The sequence below is a fragment of the Scylla paramamosain genome, chromosome 1 (assembly GCF_035594125.1).
Source record: "Scylla paramamosain isolate STU-SP2022 chromosome 1, ASM3559412v1, whole genome shotgun sequence".
In the NCBI taxonomy this organism is placed as follows: Eukaryota; Metazoa; Arthropoda; class Malacostraca; order Decapoda; family Portunidae; genus Scylla; species Scylla paramamosain.
Genome location: NC_087151.1, coordinates 39,270,193 through 39,280,192, shown reverse-complemented (window position 1 = coordinate 39,280,192; position 10,000 = coordinate 39,270,193). Strand labels below are relative to the sequence as shown.

Below are 10,000 nucleotides of genomic sequence, written 5' to 3'. Positions count from 1 at the left end.
CGTGGCGTTCGTCATTAAAACAACAAAAGCGGGACTGCTGTAAATATTCGTAGTAGTGGAGTTAGTGTTCTCGTGGGTGATCTTGTAGCCGCTCGCGCTGAGCTCCATGCGTTCAATGGCTGATGTGTTGTCCGGAGCGGAACTCCACACCCTCAGCACCTTCGTTCCCTCGGAGTCACTCCAGTTCCCGACCACGGGACAATTAGGGGTTCCCTCCGTCAAGCTCCACGCCACGCGGACGCCCGCCAGCAACACGAGGATGAAAAGATTTCTCATTCTATACGAAAACTCTGGAAATAGTTACCAAAAAATGCAGCAACCTGAGTAAGGCATTGGGGCGTTATTAGAATCTGAATAGCTTAGGAAGTCCTCATGAGCAACATCACTTATTCATTTCTTGGCCGTCCAAGGATTTGTGTGCTGGTACACGTGCGCCAACTGAGGATACATTCAATTCACAAATTCACAATCTCCATGAGTCAAGAATAAAAGATACGTAGTTTTATTTGCAGAGATAATTTATTATATCAATTTCAATGAAGTTAAGGAAGGTTTTCGTTTTCATACACACACACACACACACACACACACACACACACACAGTCCATTCAAACTAACGTTAGTTAAATCGACGAGCAAAAATATTCGTTCACCATTCACAATGTAAAAAAAATATATATATATTTTCTTCAACAAACATTCAAGGTAAGCCGCGGCACTGCATTGGGTATTGAACACAGCTTCTTGCGCATCTGTAATAAACTGTCTTTTATTTTCTTCTCTCTTCGATGGCGTATCGGGAACAGTCGTAATTACCACGGTGGCTTGATTTTCTACTGAACAAAATCATTCCTACACATACTCAAAACACCATGACCTACACACACTTCCTTATTAAACAGAGCGTGTACACAACAGGTAACGTAAAATACACAAAGATTTCATAGTGGTCTTAAACTCAAGCACTCCTCTCTTCCCCGGACTTTTTTTTTTTATTTTTATTATGATAAGAAAATAAACAGCCGCTTCTAGTACTATAGAGTTTATCGCTCTTTCAGTTACCGTTTACTGGAATAGTATGGTGCCCGAAGGCGTTTTAACGAGATTACCTTACGCTGTCTCCTCACGAGCTCGCCGTCTTACTTGTCGTGTGCCTTCACTTTCCGTCTAGTGGTCACTAATTTTCTTAAGATGGTCTCATAATTATTTTTTTCCCTGTCCCAAAAACTCAACATACGTCTGCTGCTCATTGCAAGACAGAAACGCCTACATTATAATATACAAGAATACTAATCTTGCTAAGCTCTCTTGCACACACAAAACTACATTGCTAGAAAATATTGATAGGATAAAATAAGTTACATATTAAAAATTTTAAGAATGTTGCCTCCAAGCTTCAGCCCAAACTGTGGTATTGACTACGCACGCGCTGTTTAAAATGTTAAAACCTGCCATCCTTGCAGCACCTCGCCGCTCCCCGGGTGAAGCTCACGTGATGTCGTGTTCGTCTACCGGTGTGGCTCCTCTGCTGGACGCTTTGCACTCGGATCTGATGAGTGTGGCTGTGCTGCAAGACCTGCCGCGTGGCCCACGAAGCCTGCGGAGCACTGCACTCAACCCCAGCAGCAGCAACCCGACGACTATCATTATCATGACCACCACTGCCATGTACCACAGCGCTGGAAGGAAACGGTTACTGTAAGCGAACAAGCAAGCACACACACACACACACACACACACACAAAGCCCAAAGCTACATTCACCTCGCCCGGGCTCCGTGCTATCTTGATCACCGTCACCAAACTCCGGAGTGGTGGCATCTGGCGGTGGCGTGGTGTTGGGAATGATGGTGGCGTCGGCGCACTCCACAGGCAGTCCATTGCTGTCCATGAAAACTTCCAGGCAGGAGCAGGGCAGCACGGAGCACACGGCGTCGGGGTGGAGAGGGCAGGTGGCGTTAACACAAGCAGACTCCGATACCCGGCACGTCTTGGCGGGGTCAGTTGGACACACCACCTTGTCTGCAGGGTTCACAAATATGAATAAATTTCTACCTTACTTTATAATTCCAAGCAGATACAAAAGTATTTCGCACTCACCGAGGCAGGCGGCGCGGCAATGCTCTTCGGTGGGGAAGTTGTTGTCATTACCCCGACAGCCGCCGTAGCTGAAGTGACGACAGTTGTCGGCCTTGCTGTCGTAGTACCAGCGCGGAATGTTGGCGCGGCAAATGCCAGGCTCTCTCAGCTGTTGACATCGTGGCACTGTGGAGTCTGTGGAAGTGCCTGTATGACTGGCGCGTACTACAGTAGTGTACATGAGTAGTGAATTATCAAAATTAACTTGTGATTAACAGGGAAGTAAGCAAAAATTAAATTGCACTGATATGTTCTCATTCTATCCATTTCTTCGCCAGCTGTCAATATTATTGTGAGTAAACTGAGCTATTTCGTACTTCCTCCAGTTGCAAAGTTGAATTTTGCAGCGTGCTACAATGAAAAATGTCAGCTAACTGGGTAATGTAACATGTCAATAGCTGATGAATGTTTGATTGCATTCTTTGTCCCTTGTGTCGCCGATCCCGTCACGACGTTTGCCAGCAACATGCGTCCAGTTAAATAAACATCCTATTCGATGCAGATATATGAAGATCAGTATAAAGAAGCATACATTTACATCAAAGAAAAAAATTCCTATACTGCCCTGGTGTTAGACGGAACTATATTAGTTGATTTTTATGGACAAGCTACGAGGAGGCTGCCTCGTCTTACTTAATACTGTCAAACACTCATCACATTAGTCATGGCCATGTCACCTGAATTCTTTTCGCCGATCTCCTCGTAGAGGAGCGGAAAGGGCTGGTTGTACGGCGCCCCGCCGGCATCCACCGCCCTCAAGAAAGCCTTCCCTTCACCCACGTCGGAGACGGCCAATGTTCCCGCTGCAAACACCTGTGGGGGGTTAGGAAACAACTTTCGGGAGATTTTACCTTATATGTGCACCACACTCCCTTTTCCTTTTCCCCTAGCAGGTTGTAAGGCCTTTCATAATAACCTCCTTGAAGCCACATCAAAAGTTCTCTCATACAATTCGTACCTAAGTTATTGAGAAGCTCACCTTACACGCAATTATTAACACTTTTCATCACTGCGACGCAGCCTTTTAGCTACAACCTTTGTAAATCTTACTAATAGCGACTCCCTCTGTATTCTATTCCGTCCCCTCTCCAGGAGTAGCAAACTTGGGGATTTCGTGGGAAAGCGGGGTTTTAGGAAACCTTAAAAATCTAAGGAGAAAACATCCCTTTTGAGAGAAAAACCTAAAAGATAGTCAACAAACAGGGAATATCGCTCCACCCACACTATCCTAACTTAACAATACCTAACCTAACCTAACCTAAACTGGCCGGGGGCTCCATCCCTCCGAACTCCTTCCTTAAGGACTAACCTAAAGTAACCTAACATTACCTAACCTAAACTAGCCGGGGGCTGGATGGACCTGGACCCCCCCCATATAGGACTCTAACCTAACCTAACATTACCTAACCTAACCGAACCTGACATTACCTAACCTAAACTAGCGGTGGGGGGCTTCTCCCTCCCCATGGACCCCCTTTATGGATACTTATCAAATCTAATATTACACCAGCACACCACACTAACAAGAATGATTTGGAATTACTCACAAAATTAAGATGTACAGGGTTTCCCACCATAGCGCAGGAAAAAGACGAGTACACCCAGACCGCAATCTGTCTGACGCCATGATGAACTGACGTCAACTAACGTGGCAGCACCCATGCTGCCTTTCATACCCTCGAGGAGTACTAACTGCACTCGGACTAATTCCGAACTACACAGGCCATTTGAATTAGTGGCACTACGTGCAGTACAAATGTGTCACGCATAAAGCCTTATTTGATTACATATTAATATGACAATTAATTGCATCCAGTGCAACAAAAATATCAGTCAATAATACATTGGTGAATAAAATACCTACCACGGAAGTAGCTACTGTGGAGACGTAATGCAGTCACAGTACCCTCCTATCAACATACTAACACACGCCTTACACTGTATCCCTCCAAGCAAGCCTCATCGGCATGGACATGAAATTTGTGATGCGGCGCAACATGAATCACGTCACTGTAACGTAAGCATGCGTGTACCCAAAACAAAACCACCACACACGTGTTGTACAGTGAGTATTCATCACCATATATGCATAATTTAGCTGATTCATGAGGAGCCGCTATTGGTAAGATTAACCGTTACGTCAAAATGGATGACTATGAGAACTTATGTCAAAATGGAGGACTATGAGAACTTAATTCAAATCGTCACGCAGCTCTATTGTTTTGGTTTATTTTCCAAAATAAACACATAATATTCCGTCTTAATAGTCGTTCAGTTGTCCATGATGTTTAACTCTAACAAAGCCTCAAGACCAAGCTGTTCTTCACTACCCTGACGAGAAAATGAACACTACAAGACATGTTGTCTGTTCAATGGCTGCATGAACATATCACCTGCATCGCTAAGTTACTGAAAGCAACTACACAACTCAAACAATGCCATGAATGGAAAAGTAAGGTCCGCCCTGTCTCTCACCCACCCCACCCTGCCCTTCATTCGCCAGACGGATACACAACACTTAATGGCATGAATGGGCTAGTATGCATTTATCTGTCTCTTATCAACCACCCCAAGGGAAAGGACACAACACGCAGACAAAAGCATAAGTGGACAAGTATGTAGATCCGGCCTATCCTTCACACACCCATTCTGCTTCTCATTCACCGCCGCAAATAATAAAGACACACAACACTCAGACAATGGCATGAATGGAAAGTATGCAGGTCCGCCTTGTCTCTCACCCGCCTACCCTCTTCCCATCCACCACACGAAGGAAAAAAGATACATAATACCAAGACAAAGGCATGGGTAGACAGGTGTGCAGGTCCGCCTTATCCCTCACCTGCCCAGCCTATCCCTCATCACCATCCCACCTACCGCCAGCAAGCAGAACCACATCACTGCCACCATCATCACTCCTTGTCACGGGAAAGGCAGACTCGGGTTGGGACAGTAGTGGCGAAGTAATGTTTGTGTTCAAAATGTGGCAGACCACATCCAGGACCTCTAGGGTACACACAGCAGGGCAGTAGGGCACTACTGGTTCATACACCTCTAACCTCGCAGATGATCGTCCTTGTGTTCAGTGGTTCAGACTCTCTACGGTGATTCAAGACGCTCTTCGATACTTTGAACCTTCTGGCTCCGTTGTATTCATTTTTTTTTTTTTTTGTAGTTTTTGTTTTATGTATAGTGTCCATTGTTATCTTTTCCCTAACAAAGATAACATCCTGAAGTGTTTGTTTTTGACAAAGTTGAAAGACAGCATTCAAGGAATGTAAAGTAACGTGTAAATAATAAGGTTTCACCCAAAGACTCGATTGCTGAAGCAGCGTATTTAAAGCACACACACACACACACACACACACACATGTCCATGAATCGTAAACACAGGAAAGAAAGTGCAAACTGTATTTTTAAGTCAAGATTCAATTAATGCTTCCTTGAAATAGTAATGTGTCTAGAATTCAACGCCAAGGACGATTGATACCCTCATATTATCGGCGTCTGAGTTTATTTATGCAGCTTTATCTTCAATATGCCAGTATCTATTTCAATGGTGATCATGTCATTTCACTTGTGTTTACGCTGAGTATCTTTATTCATGCATTTTCTTCTGTTTACGAGAGAGAGAGAGAGAGAGGGGAATATGAAAAGATGCGGCTTTCCAACTGGGGGAAGAATCGCAACTTGGTGAAAAATTAGGTCACATTATATTGGTTTCACAGGATCGCGTTGCTGCTTTGTTGTTCAGAAGCCGGATAAGGAAACTGCTTCATTCACTTTCCTCACACAAGTATTTTATGTGCGCTCTGCTGTTTGGACCTCCTTTTTATTCCTTTGTATTGCATCTGCCTGTCTGTCTGTATGTGTTTACTTACTCATCTCTTGAGCAGCGTTAGTATTCCTATCTCGATGTGGAAATACGAGTATATTGCTCTGCGTTTTGTTTCCCTTCCTTTAAACAGTCTCTATTGTCATCATTATAGAGATTCCCTCCTTTTCTTCCTTTTCTATCCCATTCCCTTCATTCATTCCGTCCTTCCCAATCTCTCTTCTCAGTCTTCCCTTCCTGCTTCCCTCTCCATCTCATTTCTTCCTCTTTATTTGCATCTCTTTCATTCCTTTCTTCCTCCATGCTAACCTCCCTCCCTCTTTCCCCTACTTCCCTCATCCTCTCACCTCTCTTCATCCTTCCCTTTCCTATTTCATTCTTCCCTCCCTTCTTCCTTCACCGCTTAATTCCTTCCTATTTTTTCTTCTGTTATCCTTCCTCTCTCCCACTCTTTCCTGGTTCCTGTTATCCCATCATCCCACTTGATCCTTCCCTCTCCTATCTCATTCTTTTCTCCCTGCTTCCTTCTCCCGCCCCATTTCTTCCCCCCCTATTACCTTCTCTCCCATCATTCTTTCCTCCATGCTGTCACCTCCTCTCTCTCCCGTACTCCACTCCCCTCATCCATCCCTCCAACTTCACCCTTCTCCCCATCTTTCATAAACTGTCTTCGTCTTGACTCAATTTTACCCTCAGACTTCGCACAAAACGAAGCCGTGGTGGTCGTTTGATGGCGAGGTGGTGAAGCGACCCTAAAAAAAGTCCCCAACAGCAACAAGTCGTCGGCTCGTCCTCTGGAGTTGATGGGATGGCATGCGTTCCCTCCACCACCATCACCACCACCACTACCGCCACCGCCACCGCCGCTGCGAAGAAGGTGTATTGATACCTGAAGACCCACAGTTCCCGCGCACAGTCGCTCCCTCCAACTCACCCCAGTGCGCGGAGATAAGCACACTGATACATATTCTTCCTTCTCTACATTCATTCTTGCCTGCCTGTCTCTCGTACACGCAGATTTTCTCCCACTCATCTCATACAGTCTTGTCATCACAGTCTTGGTCAACAATATGCGAGTAACATGCCACTCATTCCCATCATGTATAGCGTTTTTCCCTGAATATTAAATCCTCTTTTCTGTTCTGCTGACAAGTTCCCCACAAAATCTGACAATTGATATAGGGGCATATTATTGAACGCTTTATTCTCTCATCAGGACCATTTTCAAAGGTCATAGTAATGATTAGTCGTGTTATCATGACTGCTTTCCATTTAGTGATGTAAAATTGTTGTGAAACTGACGCTAGAATCGTGGAAATATCTTTGAAAACTTCAAATGATTTATATTACATCCTGTTAGATGTAAGACAACAAAATGTTTAGAAAATAAAGTCTAGATTCTTAAATCAGTCGAGTTAAGATTATGGGAAAAAAAAGCAAATTTCAGGCGGGATAAATGTCGCAGGTTGCTCGACTTCCGACTACGATTGAATCATCAACTCTTATTTCGAGTGATGGTAAACCTATATCTTCCTCTGTCTATTTTACAGCGAAAGACGAAGACCAAGGCAGGGGACGGTGAGGCAGGTTCTCGGGTCAGGCCGTGCTCGTGTGTGGCAGTAGTGTGGCAGTGTGCGCTCCCCAACTTGCCTCTCTGGCGAGGATTTACCTGTACGGCTTCCTGCTGGTTGAGTGTGGAGTGTGCCGTGTCTTTTGAGGCTCTTTATACGACGCTCAAATACTCCTCTCATTGTTCTCTCTCTCTCTCTCTCTCTCTCTCTCTCTCTCTCTCTCTCTCTCTCTCTCTCTCTCTCTCTCTCTCTCTCTCTCTCTATCTATCTATCTATCCCTTTTCCCTATCTCTCTTTCCATCTATCTACCTGTGTAAATAGACAAATAAATAAATAGATAAATGTATGAGTGAATGAATGAATAAATAAATAAATAAATAAATAAATAAATAAATAAATATATATATATATATATATATATATATATATATATATATATATATATATATATATATATATATATATATATATATATGAGTATGCTTTGTTTTCTGGGTTCGGGTCCATCTCGCAGCGCTTCTAAGTTTTCCTTCCCCTCTTCCTCGTTGGCACTAGCTCCTCCTCACCCTGGCACTGGCTCCTCCTCGCAGTGGCAGTGGCTCCTCCCCTAACGCGGCACTCCGCCTACGGCACCGCCCGCGCGCCTCTCTCTGCCGCCGACACCCGCCCACACCCTCCCGGCCTCCACACCCACGCGCCAGCCGCCGCCCTCACCTAGCGGCACCAGCGGCCCGGAGGTGATCACTCGTGCTGACCCCGGCTGACCTTGTGTGTTTCGACCTAACCTCATGATGGAGCCAAGGCTGCCTTCCGGAGTGACCTGCGTTCCTGTTGTTTGGCCGGAAAAGTGGAGATAGACCCACGACTCCCGCCCGAGCTCCCGTGACTGTGTGCACGTGTTGAGGGAATGGTGTGTGTTGTGTCTGTGTTCCGACCTCATATGTAAAACCCCCGTTCACCTGTTTTCTTCCATGCTCGAGTGTAGATAAATCCCCTTGATACCACTCAAACGTTCATCAGTGGTCGTGTGTCATTTTGTGGCCGGCCCTTTGGGTGGTTGAGGTGAGGCTCTGTGGTGCGTGAGGCCTCTAAGAATATCCAGCAAGCCATCTTTTTGTACAGTTAATATATGCATAGTTGCATGGGTCGTCATACTGGCTTACTTCGTCGCCGTCTCCTCCAGGTACTGTGCAAGCAAGATGGATCTACCGTGTGTGTTTTGAAAGAGCATCTGTGTCTGTCAATTTGTGCTGCTTGCTGAGCGCCTGGCGGTCTCGGAGAGGACTTAAATGATGTCTCCTGCGTTTTACGTGGGGAGGAAGATCATCGGTGAACGATGAGTATAGTGTATACGATGAGAGAAACAACAATACCGTACCTATAGAAGTAAACCATTTGGTGTCTTAAAAAGCAAAAGAGAAAAAAAAGTGTGATAGACGGTTAAAACTGTGCAAGAAATTCAAAAGCGAAGTATGAACTAAAACAACAACCTTACAACAGCAACAGCTCTGCAATTAACAGCCCATCCGACACCCCAGCCCACCATCTATCCGACCCTTTCCTCTACCGCAACACGTTCCTCTCCTTCCCACAACCTGACATGGACGACAAAATAGTGGAAGCAACCAGCGGTGGCGGCGTGGACAGCAGCGGGAGCAACGGAACCGGAGGAGGCGGAGAAGGAGGTACTGGTGGTGGTGGCAGTGGTGGTGGTTTCTCTGATGTTCACTTGCGAGGAGGAGGAGGGCTGCGGGCGGGCGTGGGCGTGAACATGGCTGGGTACTCTATCAACGGCCTCCTGACCCCGAGCATGCAGAGTGAGCAAGGCCCCGCCCTCCTGCACAACCTGACGCCCATCAAGTACGGTACGTGTAGAGAGAGAGAGAGAGAGAGAGAGAGAGAGAGAATTGTTATATATCATAATTTAACATTTCATTACAATCCAAATTCTTGTGGTTATTACATTTTTTTCATCTTCTCTCTCCTCCGGTTATTACCATTACGCCATCATTATTATTGTTACCATTGCTACCACAGTCACCACCATCACCACCATCACCAGTACTACGGTTATCATCACCACCATCACCTACATGACGCTGTATGTATGTTATCGTCGTTGTGTGAAAATTTTCTTCTTTATAACATTAACTTTCGTTCATTCATTCGTGGAATATCTTTAAGTTTTAATCTCCACTTGCCTTTCTCATGTATTTTCTCCCTCTTCTCGTTAAAGTATGGAAAGTTCCCGTTACTCTCCTTCAGCTTAAAAACAACATATATTTTCAACACTTATTTCTTATTTTCTTTATTTTTCTCAACTTTTCCTTTCCTTTTTTCTTCATACGATGTGATGTTCTTGCGCCTTTTTTCTCGATTTTGGTATCACTTTGGTTATTATTCGCAGTCTCTTTTTCCTCCTTCCAAGACCATTCCTCCGTCATCTTCTTCCCTCT

At 45.0% G+C, this 10,000-nt stretch overlaps 2 protein-coding genes across 3 annotated transcripts in view; one reads left to right on the top strand and one right to left on the bottom strand.

The window, feature by feature from the left end:
- Positions 1–5,208, bottom strand: part of LOC135105382 (uncharacterized) — a 5,680-nt gene extending 472 nt beyond the window's left edge. Inside the window, exons 1-5 of the mRNA XM_064013518.1 lie at positions 5,016–5,208; positions 2,816–2,951; positions 2,100–2,273; positions 1,764–2,021; positions 1–1,679 (exon numbers count right to left, since the gene is read on the bottom strand). The exon at positions 1–1,679 is cut by the window's left edge and continues 472 nt beyond it. Coding sequence (XP_063869588.1) covers positions 1,489–1,679; positions 1,764–2,021; positions 2,100–2,273; positions 2,816–2,951; positions 5,016–5,051 — 795 coding nt within the window. The 5' untranslated portion in view covers positions 5,052–5,208 and the 3' untranslated portion in view covers positions 1–1,488. The remainder of the gene's footprint in view (positions 1,680–1,763; positions 2,022–2,099; positions 2,274–2,815; positions 2,952–5,015) is intronic.
- Positions 5,209–8,033: 2,825 nt separating this feature from the next.
- The window catches only part of LOC135105340 (homeobox protein aristaless-like), an 11,204-nt gene continuing 9,237 nt past the window's right edge, over positions 8,034–10,000 (top strand). The window contains exons 1-2 of one of the 2 annotated variants that reach the window (XM_064013514.1): positions 8,034–8,454; positions 8,728–9,409. In XM_064013514.1, the coding sequence (XP_063869584.1) occupies positions 9,145–9,409 (265 nt within the window). In that variant the 5' untranslated portion in view covers positions 8,034–8,454; positions 8,728–9,144. Of the gene's footprint in view, positions 9,410–10,000 lie in introns of both variants that reach the window. The other variant, XM_064013515.1, reaches the window with a different exon arrangement.